At 40.1% G+C, this 24,926-nt stretch overlaps 2 protein-coding genes across 6 annotated transcripts; one reads left to right on the top strand and one right to left on the bottom strand.

The window, feature by feature from the left end:
* Positions 1-553: 553 nt before the first annotated feature.
* USP16 (ubiquitin specific peptidase 16) lies at positions 554-18,864 on the bottom strand. 3 transcript variants are annotated; one of them, XM_081859418.1, is made up of 18 exons: positions 18,792-18,864; positions 14,012-14,114; positions 12,516-12,697; positions 12,219-12,322; positions 11,109-11,212; positions 10,685-10,872; positions 10,156-10,251; positions 9,414-9,544; positions 8,654-8,741; positions 8,129-8,207; positions 7,414-7,505; positions 6,812-6,865; positions 5,195-5,371; positions 3,503-4,163; positions 2,801-2,895; positions 2,461-2,547; positions 966-1,122; positions 554-866 (listed from the first exon to the last, which is right to left on the bottom strand). In XM_081859418.1, the coding sequence occupies exons 2-18, from the start codon at positions 14,070-14,072 to the stop codon at positions 742-744; spliced, it is 2,481 nt and encodes an 826-aa protein (XP_081715544.1). In that variant the 5' UTR covers positions 14,073-14,114; positions 18,792-18,864; the 3' UTR covers positions 554-741. The 3 variants fall into 3 exon arrangements, with proteins under 3 accessions (XP_081715544.1, XP_081715542.1, XP_081715543.1); XM_081859416.1 differs by lacking the exon at positions 18,792-18,864 and adding an exon at positions 18,188-18,361; XM_081859417.1 differs by lacking the exon at positions 18,792-18,864 and adding an exon at positions 16,221-16,336.
* On the top strand, positions 18,559-23,885 carry RWDD2B (RWD domain containing 2B). 3 transcript variants are annotated; one of them, XM_081859434.1, is made up of 5 exons: positions 18,559-18,693; positions 20,442-20,670; positions 20,753-20,820; positions 21,151-21,513; positions 23,273-23,885. In XM_081859434.1, the coding sequence occupies exons 2-5, from the start codon at positions 20,464-20,466 to the stop codon at positions 23,505-23,507; spliced, it is 873 nt and encodes a 290-aa protein (XP_081715560.1). In that variant the 5' UTR covers positions 18,559-18,693; positions 20,442-20,463; the 3' UTR covers positions 23,508-23,885. The 3 variants fall into 3 exon arrangements, with proteins under 3 accessions (XP_081715560.1, XP_081715562.1, XP_081715561.1); XM_081859436.1 differs by lacking the exon at positions 18,559-18,693 and adding an exon at positions 18,884-18,995; XM_081859435.1 differs by lacking the exon at positions 18,559-18,693 and adding an exon at positions 18,914-19,053.
* The last annotated feature ends 1,041 nt before the right edge of the window (positions 23,886-24,926 follow it).

Here is a 24,926-nt window from a genome sequence, read left to right as displayed (position 1 = left end):
ACCCATGTGGGGTAATGGGAGACTAGACTGCCAATTAAGCCAACCATTTTTCCCCACAAGGAATTCCTGCAAATTGGTTTCTCTTCTAGGCTCCACTACTATATACATCCTGCCACCACCCTTCACAGAAAACATATCCATGGCCAGTTATGTTCATCTCTCCTAGTGGCTATAAGTCATCATGTTTCAACAAGCTGAATAGGTAACTTCATTTGGCACATTCCCAAGTTGCATTAGAAGACATCTGTAGCTCTGTATTGTGGTCTAAGTCTTTAAGGCACAGGTAGGCAAAAAACGTGTTCCTACACCTAGTACAGGGACATTAAGAGCACCTTTTAACTTCCACTGCTCCCGATTCCTCCTTCCACTGCTTCCAACACTGTTCTCTGTTGCTGTTGGGAAGTAAATGGGTGCATGTGTATTAATAGCCTTAGTTACATGTGGCCTTCGGCAAAAAGTTGTGCCTACTTTTAAGAGAACAAGAGCCCTACTTCTGCATCCATGTAGCACTAGAATGTTCGTAAAAGAGGTAAAAATGTCATTTAAATTCATGTTAGATAAAACATTTATTTTTTATTTAAAAGCATGTAAGTTCTGTTCAGATGTGGGTAAGACAAAACCAGTGTAGATTGAGTATCAGGTTAATAGAACATGGAGTTAATTGAACATGATAGCTTTTTTTTTTTTTTTTTGGTGCAACTTTCCTTGGTTTCAAATCAGCTGTAAAAGAAAATGGCTCATTTACAGTAGTCTTTCATAGAATAGAAGATATGCTTGTGAATTCAGCACTTTGGCTAGAGGCACTGCTTGCACATGTGTATCACTAATATGAAACCATTGTCCTTTGGATGATTCAGTCTCTGAAGCTGAACAGAAAAAAAGGTGTGTGTCATTAAATTCCAGTAATTTGGCAAGAAAGTAATTTTACATTGGTCATCTAGGGTAAAAACACTGGTGCAACTTACTTTGTCCAATCTTGCCATGGAGGACAAGATCAGAAAGTTGGTTGTTAGTAGCTCTCGTCTTCACATAGGCAGTATAGTGACCAGATCTCATAGTGCCACTATGTTCAACAATACCATACAAAGAGTACAATACTCTTGAACTGCCCTCTACAACATTCTGTGAAAACAAAGTATCCAAAATACTTCAAGGAGGTTGATTTTATAATGCATCACAAAAATCGTAACGTTTGGTCGTTCTTCCGCACTAGTATACAATTATCTTTTCATTATAACCAAGCTCAGCTAATAAACAGGAAACACTATAAGGGACAACATTTATCTATTAATAAAAGGAGCATTTCAAACAAAAACATAGAAAAAGGTGAATAATAAAACAATTTGGCTAAGAATGAGACTAAAAATTAGAGGATAAAACAGCCCCAAATACACAAATCATATCTAAATAGATCCCACCCCACTAAAATTACAATCAAAGGCCTAGGTGAATAACCCATATTTTTGCCTGGCATCTGAAAAAAGTGTGATGATGCTAAGCATACCTCCTTGGGCAAAGGGGGCACCACTGCAAAAGCCCATTCATGTGTTATCACCCACAGATAAAAGAACCTCAGGTGAGAGCGTAGGGCTCAGGTTGGTTCATGTGGGAGAGGCAGTTTGATGTAGTACAGCCCTGAGCTCCTTAAGACTTCATAGGTTAAAACCAGCAATTTGAATTAGGCCCAGAAACGAATTGGTAGCCAGTACAGTTAGGCCATGACATGTTTTGTGCTCAGACCCATCTTTCCCCAGTGAGCAACCTGGCTATCAAAAACAGAAAGTGGCGTGGGTGAGCCCTAAGAATGTTCAGTAACATGTATCTGAACAGGGCAAAGTGTTTATTTTAGGTGCTGATAGAAGCCTAGTGGTCCAGGACTGAGGGAATACCAGGGGATCATCTTACCCCAAAAGCAGTGTCTATGGGCTATCTAGTATATGGGGGAACTAGAATAACTTGTTTTCATAGAGCTCACAATTAAATGAGTCAGATCTAGAAAAAAAAGAGACAGCATTTCCCAGGACAGCATGATGGCTAGAAGAGAAATATGGTTATTCCAAACCAGTCACCCTCATCACATTAGGCTGCTTACTTTAAGGCCACACTGGGGCACTCAAGGGAAGGCAGAAATTATGAGGGGTGGGTTTCAGAGGAAAGAGGTTGAGTCTTTGATGTACTGAGTTTGAGACAATGATGGCTGTTTCAACTGGGATGCTTCAAGAAACAAATGGATATTTGCAATTGGAAGGAGGGAGAAAGTTCTGTAGAAAGGTAGGATCAGATATATGAAAAGCACAGGCTGCTATCAGGTTTTGAATACATACACATAGTAAGCATCTCTTTACTGGATACACACAAGATTTTATGTGCACAAGTTAAACTTGTGTGGCTGACTTTTTAAAGCTGTTCTTCTGCATGAGAATAATGGTGGGAATTTAAATAGACTTTCTCTTTGCTTACCTTGCACTTAACTGAGCAGAAAGGAGCCAAGTCCATTACTTCAGGAAATTTTATGTGCTTGTTCACTTTTTGGAGATTATATCCAGTCTAGAAGGATAGCAGAGACAGTGGCAAATAAAATGCATAAAAATGACACAATCTAGTGATTTAAGAACAAAGCTTCTGATCTTCAAGACAAGAATTCTTATAAATTTAAATTATTTCTTTTATAGCTCAAATATACTTGTAATATGGCAATAAGAATTTTCCCAGTTTCTCTCTCGAGCATTTTCCTGTTAGCAATGCTGCTTACAGTGATGAAGGCAAGGACTTAAAACTTATTTTACAGAAACATTTATACCTGTTGAAATCGTTTTAAATGAAGTGTTAGAATTGGAGGAGCGAGAGAAATAAGCATTTGTTTTTTGGCATTAGTGTATACATGTTTCTTGACATCTGCAGAACAAAAGAAAAAAAAAGATTTATTAGATTTTAAAGAATGCCGTCATGGAATTGTTCTTATGCAATATAACAGATCACATAATTTGAGACTTCAGGCATGCTAAAACTTTGACTGCTTTGACTGAAAAGAGCTCAATTTATGCTACTTCGATTCTGAGCTCATGCTTAATAGAGCTTTTCACAATGACCTTTATAAATTTGTAACACTCAAAATACAAACAAATTAATGTATACCAGCTTTTACCAACTTTGTACCTTGAAGATGTTTTTGACTACAGCTCCCATCAGTCCAAGCTGGAAGCTTGGGAACTGTGGTCCAAAACATCTGGAAAACAACTGTTTTTGAATAAACAAATATCAAAGCTGCTACTCCCATTCAGTTTTGTCACTATGTGATTAGTTTTCAAAAATACAACTTCAGCCAAATTGTATACTCACGCTAAACGACTATCTCCAATTCTCTAGGATTACTTAGGACACTACTACATGCAGTTGTCTATGCCTTTATAACAGCTATACACGCACTTCCAACTTCCCTCCCTGCTCCCTGTGAAGTCATATATGCTAGGCTGACATGGTAAGAAAATATTTAAGAGCATACTTTTTCCAGAGGTCTTTGGTCCACAAACTTGCCTCTGTGTGCATACATCACACAGCAGTTTATTGTTCTCACAAAGTTTCTCATTATGAGTGAACTGATACAAGCAATGAAGCACTGAACCTTCTTCTGTGTTCATAGCTTCTCTGTTTGCAAGGGTACAAAATGCTGTTTCTGGATCCTCATTTACTACTTCATACATTTTTGTCTCAGAATCGTGAAGATCATTCAAGCTTTCTGAATCGTCGCTAGGCTCTTCATCCAAGGATAATTTGTTAAAGCCATTGGTAATATCCTCATCTTCATCAAGACTATTGTGTTTGGCAGGCAGATTGTCACGTTTATTAATACACTGTACAGCAGAAACCAAGCCTTCTGTGGTAACAGCCATTGTGGCTTCATTGTTTGCCTCTTGGTCAGAACTTCCTGTATTTTCATTCTGTACTTCAGTTGTTCCCTCTTGCTCATTCATACTCTCTTTCTGATCCATGCACTGCTCTTCACATGGGTTACATGACTCCTCGTCTTGTTTTAGGCTGGTACCCTCAGAATCATTTCCTACAGTTTCACTGCTGCAGTCATGATCACCTTCCATTTTTTCAGTGGCACAGATATCTGTTAGTGGGATTACCTTTTCTTGCATTTTTTGCTGGCGGCGTTGGTTCTGTCAAAGGAAATACAAGAAATTAAGGGTACCAAAAGGACAATTATCCTAATTTGTGCTGCATAGAGATATATAAAACGATACGGCATTTAAGTTTGGTATAAACTGAGCTTCCAAGTTAATTTACATACAGATGCTCTTACGAGCTGTAAGCAGTAAGGCTGTCTTCAAACCTAAGGCCAAACCATAATCTGGTGTAGATGAAATAGTTCGGTAGTTCAGCCAAAGGAACTTAAAACAACAGGTAAAAATAAGGGATTTACAACAATTTGTGGGAAGGAAGCACCTAAGACAGGGTTGGGAACCTGTGGCTCTACTAATCATCCTTCATCACTGGCCATTCTGGCCAAGGCTAATGGAAGCTGAACAAGGGTGGTCCTCACTGCTGTTTTAAGAGCACATATTCCACCATTTTACAAATTAGCAATCTCCTTGACAATTTGCCATGTTGGCTAGAATAATGCCAATGCTCTCTCAACACTTGGTTAGCAGAGACAGAATGTGGATGGGGATGCCTATCGGAAAGTAATGCAGTACAAATATATGCATTTAGTCACATATGCTCAACTTTAAAAACTGGACTAAGGTGAAAATGAGTCCAGATGAGCAATGAAACAGCCAGTGCAATCTGGCAAGACAGAGCACTGGCCTTAATGTCTGGGCAACAGGGATGCATACCTTCTATTCTATTCAGAATAAGAGCAGTAAGAGGCCTGTGTTCACTATCAGTTATATGGCTACATTGCAGCATAATATGTTTGTTAGGTGATCCGCGATTGTCATGTGATTCGGCAGTGACGAAGTCCTTACAAGTTAAACAGATGCGCAAACAGCGAGAGATGGGAGAAAAACAAAGGCTGTGTAAAACAGGAGTAAGCAACTGCACAAGAGTAGGAGAAGGGGGGGGGGCTTTCTTAACACCCCTACCAAAACCCTACAATGCTCAGTGCAGTACTAGTAGCAACTCTTCAACCATCCATATTTAAGAGGTAAGTGTACAGAACTGCTTTCTACTTTGATACTCTACTAACCTTTGATTGCTTTTTGGCCATTTTCTTTGCCTTTTTCAGGAGATGCTTACTTGTACCAGGAGTCTCCTCTTTCTCCTTCAAATAACAATCATTCCCTGTGTTGTCTTCATCATCTTCAATCTCTTTTTCTTGCATCTTTCTAACATTATTATTATTATTGGGTTTTTTCTTGCCACCCTTAAAAAGAAAGCGATAAACAGTTCAGAGACATGGTGGGATGTCAACCCCAATATTTGGGTTGATATTGGCACATCAAATGAAGAAAGGAAAAGAGGATGGGGGGGAAGGGAATATTCAGCTGGATGTTTCTATTGTTCACAACAGTTTGTTAGAAAGTGGGGTTTTCTTTGAATGCTCCTCACCACATTCAAATTTAAGAACAAGGGGTAGGGCTTTCCTTTATATACTATCTCACTGATGAAGGCAGGAGAAACCAGCATGCCAAGCACTGCTGCCGATGTTGCTGGACTACATTTCTGACCACCAGCTGGGCTTATGGGAGTTGGACAATTTCTTGAGGGGTAAAGGATCCTCGTCCCTGCTGTTTTAGCAGGGAGGAATGGTTTACTCCATTAGCTTTTTAGGAACCCTATATAAGTGATGGGCTTGAGAGCAAGCACCCATAAAATGTAATAAATGGTAGTACACATATAAATTTGTACAGCTGCATGCCTGATTTTGGAAATTCTCTTACTGCAAGCTTCACTGTCCCACCCCCCCTAAAAAAATGTTCTAAAAAATTTGAAGACTTTCTCGAAGCATGTCCCTTGAGGTACACGGGACCTATGCTGATGGGTAGGGGGAATCAGCAACTCCTCTCCTCATATATGCAGAACTTTCATTCAGTGGATGCCTCTACTACTGAATGAAGATGGAAATCAATTTCATATTATTCTCTCTTCTGCAATCCTATGCTATCTTCCCCTGGACTGCAAGAAGATCAAACGTATCCATTCTTCAGGAAATCAACCCTGAGTGCTCACTGGAAGGACAGATCCTGAAGCTGAGACTCCAATACTTTGGCCACCTCATGAGAAGAGAAGACTCCCTGGAAAAGACCCTGATGTTGGGAAAGATGGAGGGCACAAGGAGAAGGGGATGACAGAGGACGAGATGGTTGGACGGTGTTCTCAAAGCTATAAACATGAGTCTGACCAAACTGCGGGAGGCAGTGGAAGACAGGAGTGCCTGGCGTGCTCTGGTCCATGGGGTCACGAAGAGTCGGACATGACTAAATGACTAAACAACAACAACATGCTATCTTCCATGCTGTTCTGGAGGGTCTCCTGCTTTTTGGAAATGATTTTCGGGGGATTCTTGGGGCTGGAGGAGGAATTGGCAAAAATTGCTTCCCTTCCTCTTCTTTTAACAAAGACGTCTACTAGATCAAAAGCTCTTCTGTGAGCACAAGGATACCAACTGTAGAATGACTTCTGTTTGCACAATTGAAGTTCTCCTCCCACTCCTCTCGCTGAACCCCCCACCATCTGCTCTGGAGGGCTGTGGGAGTTGTGGGAGGCATGTAGGGGAAAACAGAGGGAAGAAAAGTTTTGATGCACAAACAAAGTCATTCCATGAGCACAACAGCCTAAAAAAAAAAAAGCAATCTCATCTTACCTCATTTAAGACAGGGAGTGACAAATCAAGGAATGACTCGTGCACTAATGAAATCTGAAATACATGTTTTATCACAGTATTAGAAAAATCGCCTGAGTTTAAGAACAACCATTATATCTTCAGTTATGTGAAAATACGTTTATTGAAAAATAACCCCCAGCTTCAAGGGGTGGGGGATCCCAGTGCTGTGAGTGAGAGAGTGTGCTCAAATCTAAGATTAGGTGCCAAAGAAGGATAAGAAGTCCCATTCTTGAAAGTAGGAAAGCAAGATACAAAAGCAGACTGGGCTGCTATTATCACTCTATTCTTTCACCTGAATGTAAATACCAACATTTTTTGGAATTACAAGTAAAAGCCAATAGGTGACTGGAAATCTTATACAGCAGCTCCTCCAGCTTATAAGATTTCCAGTTCTGCAAGAACACTTGTAGAACTATAGGACATACTCATGCACACTTCATTCCCCCATCAAAGGTAGTGTCTGGGATGTAGGTCATTATAGAAATCTCAAGTCAGCAACAGCAAAGAGAGCCCTTGTGTCATTCTGCTTGTCACCAAATTTATAAGCTATTTAGGTTTTATCAAAAAGGAAAGCCACTTACAGTTTGGCACTCCTCACACATGATTGTGCTTGTTAATTCTCCACCAAAAATACGGTCCACAAAGCTCAGTGTCACCTTTCCCTTTTCATACTCTGAAATATTAAGAGAAAGCATTAAAACTTTATCTTGATCTGAGGATGTTATTGTATGAAGAGCTACAGTAAGTTGAACAAGATGATACCCCCACTCCCAACCAATGAGAATCATTAAGACATTATAGCTCCTTAGGAAAGGAGAAGTGAAATGGAGTTGAATAATAGTTCCCAATGGTACGGTGAACATTCTATATATTAATTATTGTTTTTCTTTCTCCATTGAATAGATGGGTTGGAATTGAAAAAATTGCAAAGCATTTGCTCATGTCCACTGGAATTATTAAACACATGAAACAGCCCCACTTCCCCAAATCACAACCCACTTTTGAAAGTGCTATCGACTGCCAAGCAATTTTGTTGCAACTTTCAGTTATTTATTTATCAGCAAGGATCTGGTGTGAGTGAAAAGCACCTCTGCATGCACATAAGGCAGGAAGAAAATTAATTTCCCCAATAATTTCCCCTGGCACATATCACATCCTTTTCTGGAGAATCCTCAGCAGCCTTTTTTTGTGGTTGTGACAGGGCAGAAATGAGCACATGTTTCATATGCAACTCTTTGGATACCAAAATTAATATAGAAACAATGCCCAAGGTGAGGAACTGATAGAAGTTGTTACCTTTGATCTTCTTTTTTAGTTCTTCATTTTCTTTATCAGTAGAATTATTCAGTGCCTTAAAAATTCCAGCAGAAATACGCTAGAAATAAATAGAATTGTAAATTGTAACAAAGCTAAACATTTTTGTTGTTGTTCATTCTACTAAACATCAAGTTTAATCACCACCTTAACAGTAAAAACAGATAGCTACTCTACATATTCCTGCATTATAAAGCAGGGGTTTCCAAGCGTTTGGGGCCTATGGGCACATTTGCCAATACTGAAAGGTCTCAGGAAATAAATACTCTCCATTATAATTAATATACACATATTTTTTCACATTTCTGATTCTGTGACAGCCCAATTTCATGCATATTTACTCAGAATTAAGCATAGACACCTTTCCCAGCAAGCAGCAGTGGATGGTGCAGTGGGGCTGAACCACCCACTTGACCTTTGTTCTGCCCCACCATTCTCCACAATGCTCTTTGTGCACTAAGAGGACAGGGAGTTCCAGGCTGCAGACATTCTGCACTAGATACTTACTTGGATTTCTTCTGTCCGCATGCCATCTAATAAATAGCGAAGCAGTTCCTGGCTGTCTTGCTGCTGATAACCTTTAAATCGTATGGCTCTGTTAAATATAACAACATAAAGGATATTTAAATTCAAAATATTACAGTAAGGACATATAAACATTTAAAAAGTGGGAAAATAACTTGGTAGGGAAAAACAAAGGCTCACATCACTTAACAGCTCTCCTTTTGTTTTTTACATTATTCTAGGAAGTTATAAAAAAGAAACTTCCTTGTTTCATTTTATTGTTCCTTACATAATTTTGGCAGTCATCATAAAGATCAAACATGTTGTTTCTTAAATAAATGTACAGCACAATCCTTTGCATGTCTAATTAGAAATCGATACCACTAGCCTTGGTAATGGTTTACCAGGAATGTGGTGATCTTGGTTGCTTTGCGCCTCCCAATCATGGGTGGGGGAACAAGCCATGATCCCTGGCTTGGGGTTATGATTTGTTTCATTCCCAGCAAACCATAATCTGTAGGCCTTTTATTGGTCACTGTGGCATAAACTAATCAGGACTGAAACTGAGACATGTGGACATGAAGCCTGTTTTCAGCTTCAAGTATTTATAAGACAATGCTAACATCTCATGATGTACAGGAAGAAATACAACCTAAAATGCCTTAACCCAATCAAATTGCTCTATAGACCAACCAATATATGCAATTCACTGTTTTATGTAAGCTTTTTCAATATTAACATTACAACTCAGGCAGATACTCACTTTTTACAGATCTGAGAGAAGAGTTCTTTGGGGGTCACAGTTCCTTTTTTAGTCTCTTGCATTTCTGTCAGAAACTGACACATGGCTAGTGTAAGAGGTCTTGGCTGATCAAGTGTAACTATCATGGGTTCCTGAACACCACACAAAGAGAGCATTTGTATTACATACATTTTAACAAGTAATTTGCCATTCATTCATTTGAAGCAATATAGAAAAACATCTGGACTGCCCTCAACAAAATGTGTATTTTTGTAAATTTTGTAGCCTGTATCCAGTGCAGCACTTGCAAAAGAATTGTCACACAATGGGAATTTCTGCCCCTTTCCTTCACACAGCTAGTCATGAGGGTCAGGGAACCATGAGGAAAGAAAATGCCTGGGACATGGGTCAAGGGGTTGAAAAGGAGCTATCATGGGTTTGTTTTCTGAAACTAATTAAGGCTAAACACATCTGTTCAGGCTTGGACATGATGCTCAACTGTGGTTAGCTAGAAACTGAAATGAAAGCTTCTGATATCTTCGACATTATAACACAGGAGCAGGATGAGGTAGTAAATGAGCCTGGGGCTTATTCATATAGCACTAAGCCATTGTATCTGAAGCAGGCCACGGTGTCAACTGACCTGGCCATCGCCAAAATGCCAGACTGATCAAAGAACCTCCAGACACAGGCTTTTTGGTAAAGCTTGCTTAAATCCACCTTTTAAAAATTTCAACACACCATAAAACAACAGCTAACATACCGTTATTGAGAATTCTGGTGGTTCAAGTGTAACTGCCAAGTCCGGCATTTTAACCTCCTTTAGCAGCTCTCTCAGAACTGGTGTTTGTGATAAGTTCTGCAGGAAATTTTTTTTAGAGTCAATGATTAACACATTTGGGAACTCACTGTCATACCTAGAAACATTTCCTTATGTTCAAAATCCTTTTGAGACCACAATTTATTCAAATAAAGGCAGTGAACAAGATTGTCAGCAAGAAAAATGACAATCATTTTCCCACAAAAATTTTCCCACTTCTCCACCTCACGCTATTAGCATTCAGGACAAAGCCTACCCTAAGAGGTTTTGTTCCCCAGCAATCAGACAAATGCATTCAGGATAATACATTTCATAATACTGGGTTTACAGGGATTTAAAAGATAAGAACTTGCAACTTGATATTTGTCAAGAAACAGAACTGGTAAGCAATGAAGCTCCTGTTGCTACTTCAGCACAAATGAGGGTGGGGGGAGATCAGGAGTCTAGGAGTTGCTAGGAATCTCCACCATACCTGCAGAACTGCATTAAAGAAACAGGTATTCCCCAGGTTACTGAGGCCCTTCACTGTCACTTCTGCATTGCCATTTAAATGAAGTTTGTTGTCATTCATCAATATCTCTTTTTTCTCCCTCTCTTCCTCATTTCGGTGGTCCTTTATTTTTTTGTTTTCCAATGGCTTGTTTTCTTCTTCTTTTGATGCTGAAATAAAAACAATTCATTTTGTGTTTCAAAATGCAATAAACCGAGAGATGTTAGGATGCAGCAATTACTAATACTACTCAGAGAAAAGCTAGACCTCCTAAGGTCTATTCATTGCTACACATAACAAAAGTAAATTGACATTTCTAGTACATTCTAGTCTGGAAAGTGACAGTGAACAAAAAACCCATCAATTTCTAAATCAGTAGGCACGTCCCAATGATGTCAGAACTTACCTGTATTCTGCATGTTCACATGTGCTTGTTTTCTAACATAATCCACAAGCTGGCCCAATTGACCATTACTATTGTATGGCACATCGTTGTCACACAAATAGCACCTGCATCCACAAAAAGGAGAAAAGAAGATTAATAAAAAAACACCCAGAAGCCCAGTGCAGCTGGCTTCAAAAGAAAGTGCATATCATGATGTAGATACATTTCATATGTAGATACATATCATGATGCAGATACATTTCAAACTAAATTTGTATTCACATATGATATGAAAGTGGTTATCAGATCCTTTTAAATATTTACAATTTATATATATAGATAGATAGATAGAATTTTGCAGTTCTTTACTACAAAATGTCCAGCTATTAAGTTCTCAGAAGCTGTTGTCTATGACAAACAATTTTGCACAGTAGACAAACACAGCAATTTTAAGACTAGATATATTGTATAAATCAAGGAATCAAATCTATATTAGCAGCAAATTCTAGTAAGTTCACTTAGAAGTCTCACAGAGCTGCAGAGTTCTTGTTTCCTAATAAATCAATACAAGATTAACACAGTCTTAGTACTTGATTATTGCTACTAGTTATCATGTATTATTTAATCCTTAATTTCTGATGTATAAGCTTTTGTGTGTGTGCCAGATATTTATAAACAATTTACAACACAAGCGCTATGACAATATGGGGAAGGGGTTCAGAATCACTATAGCGGTGAGCCTCTCAAGAAAATAGAAAGCATTTATGATAAACCATGTTACTGCCACAGAAAATATGAAAGAATGTTTGTAGTCTGGGATGAATTACAAGGCCCTTAATTAGTATGACAACACAAGAATTTAGGTAGCGATTCCCTTTTTTGTTATATGTTGCACTCCATGTGTGCTGGCACATATTCAGAATAAGAGCTCCATAATGGTTTCTATAGGAAGATGGTGTAAGAGGAACCCCTCATACAGGAGGAAGAGAGAAAACTAAGTATGCAGCCAAAGCATGACAGAAATGGTAAACAAAATAAGTCAGGTACACTGCACAAAAAGTAACATAATAATTCCAATAATGTTTGGGAAAAACCCATGTATCTTTCTAACTGGAATATTGGCAAACTCACCACACACTCCAGTTGTCCAAACTGAGAACCAAACAATGAGGTTCTGATCTTGGTGTTTCAAAATGCTTTATGGCATGTTTTTCTTGAGAATTTCTGCCACAGCCCTGGAATAGCAACAGTTGCAAATACAATAAAGGTTGCAAATCAACAGTTATTGAATTAAACTTTTTAAAGTGAAACCTTCAAATAGTTGCAATAAGGAATAGTTCTACTATAAGGAGTACTGTTCAGTGCTAATGAAACAAAGCAATTATACATTTCCCACCCTTGGTATGCATATTATAGGGGAAAAAATACCGTGTGGCCACATTTCAGGCATAACCATATTGTAGGTCCATCTTCTGCTTTCTCTTCAGATTTCTCACGGGTCTCACTGTCTGATGTTCGGCAATCCTGACAGGAGCTCCAGTCCACATTCTGCAACACCTTTTTCAGGCCACCTTGTTCCAATCCTTTGCGAAGGTGCTTGCATATAGGTTCTATTGGGAAGTTTCAACAAGGCAAGGCAAATTTAAAAGGGACATTATTTAGAACGAATGTGGTGTGGGGGTAAAGATACTCCAATCACTGCTGTACAGTGCAACTCCCCTGGTGGTTTTGGGCAAATTATTGTCCTGCAACCTAACCTACCTCACAGAGTTGTTGTGTGAACAAAAATGATATAATTGTACATCTGCCACAGTAGCTTCCTGGGTGCACAGTGAGACACTGGTGTGATAAATGAACAAAAACCTAAGGCATACAGTGGTACCACTGGTTATGTACTTAATTCGTTCCGGAGGTACATTCTTAACCTGAAACTGTTCTTAACCTGAAGCACCAATTTAGCTAATGGGGCCTCCCGCTGCTGCTGTGCTGCCGCCGTGTGATTTCTGTTCTCATCCTGAAGCAAAGTTCTTAAGCCGAGGTACTATTTCTGAGTTAGCGGAGTCTGTAACCTGAAGTGTATGTAACCCAAGGTACCACTGTATAGCCAAAGAACTGTGGGAAGAAGTAATAGTTGCTGGTGCTGCTCTACTAAAGCTTCCAGCAGAGCTTGTGAATTTTTGTACAAAATGAAAGCTCTATAGCTCTCTGAGCAAGACCTGTTTTATTTGTTCTTAAAACTTTTTTTCTTTAAAAGAATCAGATGTCTTCCTTTAACTGCATGAACTTATATAACCCAGCATCACTGCCTTCTTTCTGACATGGTCTTAATGCTGTGCCCTTTCCCAAGCCCCATTCCAATGTCCTATTTTTGTCATATATCTATCAAAAGAGATTTAATAACTGAACAAATGGATATTATTTATTTAAGAATTGGAAATAATGGGATCACAAGCACAACAAACCTGTTTTTACACAGGGAGGTTCAGGCAGGAGAAGAAAAGTAATTATGCCATTTCATACTGAGGATAAAGCTACACTGCTGTTTAATCTTCTCATCATGACTATGATCATAGAGCATCAGGGTTCCAAGCTAATTGTCAGATGTTTTGTCCCAATTCAGATAAAACTAGGCAATGAAGTCAACAGGAGTCGGGCAAACGTAAATGTTAACCCATAAATTTCACTGAGAAGGGCAAACCTTTCCCTGGAGTCAAACTTTCGGCAAGTCCAAGGCCTACTGTAAATTAAATAATGGGATTGCCCCTTAAATTTGAATTTAAATACTGTTGTTCTCTACATTATTTGATTTGCACTAGGACAAACACGTTTGAGATATTACATTTCTGCCAAGGAAATAAGAGTATAAACTCTTTCTTCCTCGGAGCTATGAAACTGATTGACAGTATTACAGTTACAAAGCATACCTGCTATATCCGGTGAGTCATCTGGTGGCATGTTTTTCCCCTTTGTTCGTCTTCTTCCCATGCTGCTGCTCCAAGGTTTTATTTCACATCAAACATTTATGGCCTAAAAGAGAAATAAATTTTATCATTCTCAATTTTGAAGGAGACCTAAAAAACTAAAAGCAACTACATTAGAAGACATTCAAGACCCAATTCCTCAAGGTGATGGTAACTCTGAACATAATGATGTGCCATGGAGCAAGTGGGGTAGAGTTTGTGTCACCAGTCATATTTTCCTTTCTTGGAAATTGAGGTTGAAAGTGGCAAAACTGCAACCAAGCAAGCCCAAAATCCATCTGAAAGGTTTGCACAAAGTACAGTGGTACCTCGGGTTAAGAACTTAATTCGTTCTGGAGGTCCGTTCTTAACCTGAAACTATTCTTAACCTGAGGTACCACTTTAGCTAATGGGGTCTCCCGCTGCATGATTTCTGTTCTCACCCTGAAACAAAGTTCTTAACCTGAGGTACTATTTCTGAGTTAGTGGAGTCTGTAACCTGAAGCGTCTGTAACCCGAGATACCACTGTGTACAAATTTGTTTAACAGCAGAATGCATTTTTGGAATATATTGGGTATATTCAGATAACCAAATGTCAGCTTCAGAAGCTGAGATATGCATGAGCTTCAGGCACTTGCATGTAGCCACACTGCTCCCCCCACTTCAGGAAACTTCACTTAATCATAGCTTCTCATTACACTTGAACCGAGAAACTATCATTTTTTTGCTTGATTGTATGCCATTTTTTGACATTGGCTTCCATATCCTGACTTGTTTAGAAGCTGCTAACCAGTTTCAAATCTGGACATAATTGGAAGCTATGGTTAACTGTAGGTTACTTGTCCTGTGAAGAAACAAAGCTGTTACCAGAAAGTTATTTGTATCTTGGCTTATCAAGCCAAGATTTGATCCCTTAAATGTGCCACTGTGTACAGGAAGGCTGCAACTCAATGAGAGTGCTCATGCAGTCTATTATATAACATTGGACTTTTGACTGCAAAGATACTGAGTTCAAATCCATGCTTAACCCTAAAGCTCTCTGGGTGGTCACAGGCAAGTCATTTTTTCTTTGTCACAATAGTGTTGTTGAGAGGATAAAATGGGAGAGCCCCCTGGGTACTGCCCTGAGCTTCTTTGAGGAAAAGTAGGATATAAATGTAATAAATAAAATTACTGACATGCATACAAGTGCGGCAGATAATATTTCAGAGGCTAAATATGAAGTGAAGTGTCATGTTCTAGCACAGCAGGTTAAGCTAGTCTGATGGGATATCACATACTAAACTACAAAATGCTACAATATAAGGGTGTGGATTTAGATCAGAGCTTTCCAAACTTTTCAAGTTGGTGACACACTTTTGGGACATGCATCATTTCTCGTCACAGAAATTCAGTTTTACTAGCAAACCAGAGCTTAAATTAACCCTTTGCAGCCCCAGGAGGAGCGCAGGAAGTGTTCATGTGACACACCTACACACTGCAGCCGACACACTAACGTGCTGTGACACACTGTTTGGAAAGCTCTGATTTAGATAGTTTAAAATGTACTCTCTGTTGTATTGGGAACACTCAGAAGCAGGTAACATTCTGCAACAGAAAATATTAGAGAACATGTTTATTTGCCAGCACAAACTTCAGTAGTACAGGTTTTGGTGGTCTTGATTTGTTGTTACCTCTACCACATATTCTACATGCTTGTACATATTTTGCTCCTATTGTTGCTGCTTCCCTGGGCAAATGACAGGTTAGCCTGATTATATAGAACTTACATTCTATTTTGGAAATTATCCTGAGAAACATGTGACTTAGCTTCATGTGTCCAATATGGAATAGCCAGGACACAGAGCAAACTTTTGACTATTTAAAAAAATAATCTGAACAACAAAGATCCACTGGCCATGCCTATAGCAGCTTTCAGATCCTAATCTTGGTTTTTGATTTTTTTTTTTTAACACAACAGTAATCAGAAAGGTAAATGCATTTTTGTGTATGTTAACTATGAACAGTTTAGGGCTGTTCATATTCCAATCCCCATAGACTGCCTGCACAGCAGGGATACATGCTGACAAATAAATAGACTTTCTGCAAATACAGTATAACTGTACTGCTGTAGGGATTACTCAAGAATGACTACTGTGACATCTTTACATGTTTTCAAAATAGTCTACCTACTCTGGCTTCTCCTCCCTACAAAAACAAATTCAGTGTAGGTCGAGTCCCTGGAATACTTTGCTCAACTTTCTGCACTATTACTCACCGCAATCTCTGGGGTAGAAACAGCACCCCTGGAAAAGGGAAGAGCAGTCTTTTACATTGATGTAAGTCCATATTACAAGTCCATATTTCTGCTTCTTTCTCACTTTTAACTCACTTAGTTTCCGAGAATTCTGGAGTTGGAAGGGATCCCAAGGGTAATCTAGTCCACCCCCTGCAATGCAGGAATCTTTTAACCCAACATGGGGCTTGAAACCACGACCCTGAGATTAAGAGTCTCGTGTTCTGACAGGAGTTAAACACAATTCAGGGCATAAAGTTTTAAATTTAAGGCCCTTTCCTATGACATAAAACAAGTAAATGCTCACACAAGCATGGTTATTGAGTAGTTTGGGACACATCCTCATTCCCTTGCATCCACTGAATTATTAGCAACTGGGATGCTGTGAGAGGAGGAAAACACCTGTTTCATCACAAGTGTGTTACTGCTAGCATTTTATGGCATACAAAATGTAAGAAGCAATGCCCTTCAACTCTCTATATTGGACAAACAGGCCAAACTCAATGCAAAGGATAAATGAACAAAAAACTGACATCAGGAATCACAAGACAGAGAAACCAGTAGGACACCACTTCAATCTCCCAGGACATCCAATACAAGATCTCAAAGCAGCTGTCTTATTACAAAAGAATTTCAGAAATAGACTTGAAAGAGAAGTTGCTGAATTACAACTTATTACCAAACTGAAAACTACGGAGAGACCTGGTCTGAATAGAGATATTGGATTCTTGTCTCATTACACATGCTAAAGCTATTTTTGGTCATCTGCATACTATCCCTTGCTTTTTCCTGTAGGACTAATTGCAGTCGTCAACATGTTTACCATACCCATTGAGCCAATCACCCATCCCCTACTACTCTACTGAGAAATACCCCACTGTCCCACTATATACAGTGGATGCTCGGGTTGCGAACGTGATCTGTGTGGGATGCATGTTCGCAACCTGTGTCTGTGCATGCACGGGTTGCGATTCAGCGCTTTTGCGAACACCGAAACCTGGAAGTAACCCATTCCGGTACTATCGGGTTTCGGTGGTCCGCAACCTGAAAAGGCTGTAACCCAGGTATGACTGTATAAGGGTCTGGCGACCTCTGCTTCAGTGTATCTGAAGAAGTGTGCATGCACACGAAAGCTTATACCAGAACAAACTTAGTTGGTCTATAAGGTGCTACTGGACAATTTAAAAAGACAATTTGAAATATTAAAAAGACAATTTGAAATATAAAAAAACCACAAATAAAACCATGTGTTGGGAATACTGTACTGTAAATAGCTAACCTGCCCTGCATGCAGACCTTAAAACCGGTGAAAACATTTCCCTACGACTTCTTTTGACCAAACTGCGGGAGGCAGTGGAAGACAGGAGTGCCTGGCGTGCTCTGATCCATGGGGTCACGAAGAGTCGGACACGACTAAACGACTAAACAACAACAACGACTTCTTATCCCCGTGACTTGCTTGGCCAGTGCCATTTGCTTAGTGCACGTTAATGGCAGAGAGCGCGCTCAAATTATTGCGGGGGCCTAATACTGTCTTTCCATCTTAAGAAAATAGCCCCCCTGCGAAACTTCTGCATGTCCTGCTGCCTTTAACAGGCGCAGGACCAAAGACCAGCAAGAGAATTGGCCACTTTGCTTAACCGGACACGGAGTGCTGCACTTCTTGGACCCAGCTCGTGTTCCTGGGCAGTCACACAAAACCTTTTCCTCCCCTCCCTTCATACCCAGGAGGAGAGCCCTTCAGAAGTTGGCAGCCTCAGGTTGGAAGGGCAAAATATTCTGCCAAGACAAGACAGACCTGGCACTGCCGCCGCCGCCGCCTCCTTTGCGACTACATGGGCTTAAGAGGGACGATACTACTCACCTGCAAGCCTTTAAGCGAAAAGTCTGGGGAAGGAGATACAAATAAAGCCCCGCGACAGCACCCCGCGTGCCTGGAGAGACCAGCAGTCCCCACGGCTCCGTGGCAGCCTCTGCGGCGCGTCACCGTCTGAGAGTCGAGGGAGAAACACGCAGCTCGCGACTGGCCCAGCTCAGAAAACGAGCTTCGCTGCAATTTCTACTGGAACGCGCCGCAACTTGCCGGGTGGGAGGCAGCCCCCAGCAAAGCGATTGGTCACGTCACCTTAACCCCGCCTAGTCTGCCCTTACTGACAAAAGCCAAAGCCAATAGGAAAACGTTCTTGCGTGGCGTCACGAAGACGAAGGTAAATGAAGCGGCCGGTGAGGGCAAAGTGGGGCGGGGGGGGTGGAGGAGAGCGAGCAACTGCGCAGCATGGGGCGAAGGAGTCCCGAGGTGTCGCCCGCGCTCCTTAGCCGGAAAGAAACGTCCCGGATTTAAACGGTTCGCGACCTATCTCTGCGTCTGAGGTGGATATTTGAGGCGGATATCAACAGTCATGTAGAGCGGCACAAAAAAAAAGTGTGGGGGGGAGCGGTTGACGGTTCGCCGAGCATAGATTTCTTACCGTAGAAGGGCCGCTTTGCTGAGCAGGAACTTCCGGTGCGTTGGCTGCCGGGAAGGGACTCCCTGGGAGGAAGTCTGTGGTCCAGATCTAAAGTGAACCGGAGGATAAACAAGCCACACCGAGTCCAACTTCCGGGTTCGCTGTGAACTTTCCAGGGCAGAAGTGAAGGGTGCTCGTAGACGGGAACTTTGCTGAGAAATCCAGGTTTTTAGTGTGGTTTTGGCCAGCGTGCTCTCTCTATCTCCCCCGTTCCCATCACAAGGTAGCAGCAAAGGCAAGCGGTCACGATATTTTAATTTGGGATCGGGTGGAGCTCGATTTATATTTCCGTGCATCTGTATCTAACAATATGGAAACAGGGTTATTGGAGTCCTACTTACAATAAATCAGTTGATTGCAGTGGTTCTATCCTATCCCTAACATGGAATATCAACCCTTAATCACAAAGAAAGAAATGCCCTGATGACTCTCTGCTTACACAGAAACGAAAGTGCCGAACTTAGGATAACCTGAATAGTTGGAAATATGAAAAAATGTAGGGTTGAGTGTTTCAACATCCGGGGCTGCAATCCACATACACCGCTATGGAGACTGTATTGCTTCTGAGTAAACATGCATAGAATTGCTGTGTGAAAATGTAAATGATCAGCTAGTGCAAAAGGCATATCTATTTAACATTTGATTGGGTGAAGGCTCTGGCTATGTGGTAGATACTTCTGAGTAAACGTGCATAAGAATGTGCCACGTGGCCCATGCTTATGCAATCTTTTTCAGGCGCTGATCTAAATTTTTTCAATGTATACCTCAAATCTTTGTTAACTGTTTTTTGGAAACTCATATAACCTACAAGATAAACTCATCAGTGATCCATAATCCATGAACCTAAGGCTGTAGCCCTGTATCCACTTACTTGGGAGTAAATCTCATACAACTCCATATGACTTGTTGCTGAATATGCATATACAGGATTGCACTGTAAGGCTGCAGTCATATGCAAGTTTATCTGGGAGTATCAGAGTGATCCTCATCCTGGTTAGAGAGCAGAAAAGTAGCTGATTGCCCCTTACATCCCAAATCCTGTTGGCTTGGAACCGGCCAGGTCAAAATATGAGTGTGTGTGTGTGTGTGGTATTTTTCTGTATGAGTTTTGCTATTCTAGCTCCAGGCTGGCATAATTGAGGCATAGTCCACAAGGTTTTGAATCTAGTTTATCCAAACGTGCCTCCTCCCACAGGCAGTAGGGTAACTACTGGCAGTAGCTTTTCAGTTGAAACTTGGGTCTTTGCTGCACCCCCCCTTCCCTTCCACCTGAGGAAACTACTACTTGCTATCTTAAACTTCAGTATTGGGTTGTGTGTTGGAATGCACTGTAAACCACACTTATCACAGTGAACATGCATAGGATTGGGATGCAAATTTACAATCCAATGCAGTCATTTGGAAATAAATGTGCATATTATTGGGCTGCCAATAAAATAGATGTTGATGGGAATCTGTGTTTCAATTCCTTCAATGTGGAAAAATGACATAGAAATTAATGGTAATATTCTGGAACCAGATAAAGATTTCATGTGTTTGTCCCATCAAATATAGCCATATACAGCACCAGAAGCTGCAAATACTAACACTATTTCCCTCTAACTTGTTTAGGAATCATATAAACATATCTAAAATGAGCAACTTGGAAGAGGCTGAACTACAACTTTCTGAATTAGATTTGCTTTCTAGTATGTTCCCCAATGAAGATGAATTTAAAGTGACTGACCAACTGGCTTTAGCAGAACTGAAGGATCACATTGACAGATGCACCTTGGAAGTGCCATCATCAAAAATACAGTTTACATTGAATTTAGAATTAGACACTGCAGATGGAAATAAGGTAAGGCATCATCATTCTGAATGAAGTATGGTATTTTAGACTAGATATTTAGTAATCTCTGTTTCTTTGAATTCCTTTCTAGATTCCACTTTCTTTGTTTTGTGCTTTCCCATTAAAATACCCAGCTGTTCTTCCAGAAATTACTATCAGGTACTACATATCTTGATATAGAGAAAAGTGGCCTAAAGGTTGAAATGCATTGTTTATTCTGTTGTAACATAAAGTCTCCATTTAACTGTCTTATGCAGTATAATAATTCTACTGACTGCAGTGAGAATTCAGGGATGTATCTCCCCCCCCCCAAAGCAAATGGAATCTTTAAACTTTATCCCTCATACACAAAGAAGAAAGAAAGGGAAGGAGATTGTGTGAGCCTAAGGTCACCCCAGAACAGTCCCAATAATTAAGGAAAACTAGATTCTTCCATTTTTTAATCCTTTCATTTGTATTCTAAACATGCCATCGTTCCTCCTCCTTTAGATCTCCATCTATAAGCCGATCACAGCAGGTACAGCTGAACACAGATCTTATAACCTTCTTGAAGACACACTGTGCTGGTGAAGTCTGCATATTAAGTGCAAGAGAATGGATTAAAGAACATGGCACTGCTTACATCAGCAGAGATCCCTCATCTTCCAGCATGATGAAATCAAGTATTCAGAAGTCAGATAATGTTTTCACTAGACTATGGATTTACAGTCATCACATTTATAACAAGCACAAAAGAAAGAATATAGTTGATTGGGCTAAGGAACTCTCTCTGTCTGGATTTAGCATGCCTGGGAAACCAGGTATCATTTGTGTAGAGGGCCAGCAGAGCCTGTGTGAGGAGTTTTGGGCAAGGTTTGTTTTTCACTTTATATCTTGCATTCTTGAGTTGCTACCTTTTGGTGGTTTACTTCAGTCATAAATTCCTGAAACTAATATTTTTCACTGTATATTCAGAATCCTTCCTGTGCTTATTCTGCCAGTTATACTTTACAGCACCATAATTTAGCACTGATTAGGCAGTTGCTTGATCTTTTTTGCCAAGTAAAAATTGGCTCCATATTTCAAAGTCCTGTGTGCGCACACTTCACAGAAGAGGGGTGGCATGATGAGATTGCCAGTGACTGTTTCATTACCAATAAAAATATGATGGAAAGCTCTCTGTTGGCAGAAGAAACTGAGAAAACTTATGAAGTAGAGGCAAGAGATGTAGAACCGCAAGTGGGTGACCAAGTCATTGAATACACGTTTTCAAAGGTTTGTAGGAATACGATGGTCACTTAAATTAGGGGTAGCCAACATGGTGCTGTCCAAATGCTGTGGACTGCAGATCCCATCATCCCTGACTGTTGATCATTTTGGATGGGGTTGATGGGAGTTGTAGTCTACAAGATCTGGAGGGTACCGTATTTAAATTCACAAATTTAAAACACATGACTTAAACATGGGAACTGTAGTTTACCACCCAGAGGGTTACAATTCCCAGCACCCTTAACACGCTACAGTTCCCATGATTCCTTGGAGGAAGCCATCTGTTTTAAATGCACAATGTGGGTGTGAACTTAAATCAGTAACAATATAGGGATTGCATGAATTCCATTTATGTCTTGAGACCAGACATAGTTGCAATCCAAGATCTTAATGTCAGAAGAAACTTTCAAGCCATGGTTCAGGCCACTTTTTGTTGCCAAAATCTTTCTGGTGGCATTGTGAGGAAAGCAGTATAAGTATGCTCAGGAACTACAGTGGTACCTCGGGTTACATATGCTTCAGGTTACATACGCTACGGGTTACAGACTCTGCTAACCCAGAAATAGTACCTTGGGTTAAGAACTTTGCTTCAGGATGAGAACAGAAATTGTGCTCCGGCTGCGCGGCAGCAGCAGCAGGAGGCCCATTTAGCTAAAGTGGTGCTTCAGGTTAAGAATAGTTTCAGGTTAAGAACGGACCTCCAGAACAAATTAAGTACTTAACCCGAGGTACCACTGTATAAACTAGTAAATGGCCTCTAGTCTTTACCAGTGACTTCATTCTGTTTCTCACAACCTCTCTCTTTCAAGAAAGAATATTCATCACCTCAAATACTAACATGGAATGTGAATGCTGAAAATAGGCTCTTTTCAAATCATAGTCCCCTCAGTGGCAAGGAGGCTGACCGTCCACTAGAATCTATTTATTTAGTAAGGGGTTATATATAAATATATTAAAGTTGGTAGAGCATGGTAGAGTTGGTTCCTTGTGGTCTCTTCCAACTCTATAAGAGCCTAGGAGGGTTTCCCCTGTAATTTATATAAGTTACCCACTTTCATTATAATAGAATATAATAGAAAACAGATTTAGGAGTATTGTAATGGATACTGTGGTGTAATAAATGCAACACTTTGCTTCTAAGAATATTTATATAAAGAAAGGTTTGTCACATTTTTGTAATATTGTTCCTTTTACAGTTTCAGAATATATTAGCCCATGTCTTAAGTTCTATTGAACACACTAGGATTTAAATTAATTGTGTCTAATAAATTCCATTGGCCTCAGCAGGACGAAGTCAGAAGTAATTTTAGTTGGGTAGGGCTTATTGTGTTTTCTGAATTTGTGATTCTCTCATTGAATTTAGAATCAGAAGATTATCATGGCAGAGAATTTTAATACGTCACAGAGAAGACATTTGCTTAGAAGGGACTGAAGCTGAAATGGGAAAACAAAAGAAGTTTTGTACTTTTGAAGAAAAAATATTTGATGCACATGGTGCCAGAGGAAATCACATGGATTTGGGACAATTGTATCATTTTTTACTTGACAGTGGATGTGGTGATATTTTTCAACTGTACTTTGGAGTTGAAGGACAATAGATCATCAAGAGGTGGAAAAATCACATGGAACACTTAAATGAAACTTTAGCAGTCCTCTGTGGGTGACATGTAATTGTGGTGTCCCGCTTCTGTTTATGACGACAGGACTTGTACCTCCTCCTCTCCCCTTTTCATCCCAAATGTGTTGTGGGACCTTCTGGAGCATTTTGGGGCGTGGGTTGGCAGGAGAAAATCCAATCGCATCCACTGGTGTAATGTTGGATCTTGTCCTATGTTTTTACTTTTTAAAAAATAAATAAATACTTGAACTTTACTCATTTACATCTGATAAGAATGTCCAAACAAGTTTGATTTTAATTGAAGATAACATTTTAATGCTAATGACAAACAATAAAAGCAATGCAGTTGATCTATTCATCTAAACAATTTGCATAATCTCAAATACCTATGTACCCATAATCTCATAATTACCTATGTAGCCTATTTCAGACTTTATTTCCATCTTCTGTGAAACTTGGAAGTTCCTGAGCGTATGCTTATATGTAGAACATCTGTAGGTCAGGAGTCTAAGGCCTTATTGCTGTCATGTGTGAACCTATAGTACAACTTTTAAGCATCCAGTATCCTAAAGCGGCATGTTACAGGGAAAATAATTAGCAATAAGCAGGCTTTCAGGAAAAGATCCACCTTACAGATCCTCCATTGAACTACCCACAATGAGCCCCCGAGTTCTCCAGTACATAATATGAACACTATCCTAATCCTAAACTGGAAAAAAACCCTCCTGTCAGATTCCATGTATGCTACTAAGATCACTTGTTTTTTAAAAGCTCTATTTATTAGAGCACACATTAGCCTCCCATCAGGTGTCTGAGGCAGGGGTGCCAACTTGAATGAAATGTGGGGGCAGGGCGGGAAGGTAAGCCCTGCCCTTCACAATCAATCTCTAGACATGGGACACGCAGTTTGAATGGCAATGTCCATCAACATGGGGTGGGGAGGGGAACCGAAGGAACCTTGGCCCCTAGGAGTTGACATCTATGGTCTGAGTGGGGTATCAGAGGAACCTACATGAGACTGAACCCTGCTGCCTGTGGCTGTGAAGATGACTTTTTTTTTTAACAACAACAAAAAAAGAACAGCACAATTACCGGTATTCTTGGTGAGCAGATTGCGGACCAAAAAGTATCAACCCCAAAGTCTTGATTCTGCTGCAGAGGCCAAAGGTACAGGCAGCGCTGGATTTAGCGCTGGATGAGGCCCTAAGCTACTGAAGGTAATGGGGCCCTTTATATGTCCAGCTGTCTTTTGTCAACAACAAATTGTCATCGTTTTTTGTGTTGAATATATGCTATATGTTAATTTATGGACCTATTAGCTATCTAAAGCCATTTAGCACTGTTGCTATATGCAGGTTTTATTTTATTTGTTTTTTATCTTATATTTTGGAAAAGTACA

Source organism: Podarcis erhardii (genome assembly GCF_964252035.2).
Source record: "Podarcis erhardii genome assembly, chromosome: 4".
Classification (NCBI taxonomy): Eukaryota; Metazoa; Chordata; class Lepidosauria; order Squamata; family Lacertidae; genus Podarcis; species Podarcis erhardii.
Note: the sequence above shows the minus strand (reverse complement) of the source record. Positions and strands in the feature narration are given on the sequence as shown.

Bases quoted from the DNA above. Each gene is read 5' to 3' on its own strand.
- USP16 (XM_081859418.1), bottom strand. From the start codon at position 14,072: ATGGGAAGAAGACGAACAAAGGGGAAAAACATGCCACCAGATGACTCA. The intron at 10,873-11,108 runs GTAAGTTCTGAC...TTTTTATTTCAG, and splicing joins TGTGAACATGCAGAATACAG to CATCAAAAGAAGAAGAAAAC. The intron at 8,742-9,413 runs GTGAGTATCTGC...TATATTTAACAG, and splicing joins TTCTCTCAGATCTGTAAAAA to AGCCATACGATTTAAAGGTT.
- RWDD2B (XM_081859434.1), top strand. From the start codon at position 20,464: ATGAGCAACTTGGAAGAGGCTGAACTACAACTTTCTGAATTAGATTTG. The intron at 20,671-20,752 runs GTAAGGCATCAT...ATTCCTTTCTAG, and splicing joins ACACTGCAGATGGAAATAAG to ATTCCACTTTCTTTGTTTTG. The intron at 20,821-21,150 runs GTACTACATATC...CTCCTCCTTTAG, and splicing joins CTTCCAGAAATTACTATCAG to ATCTCCATCTATAAGCCGAT.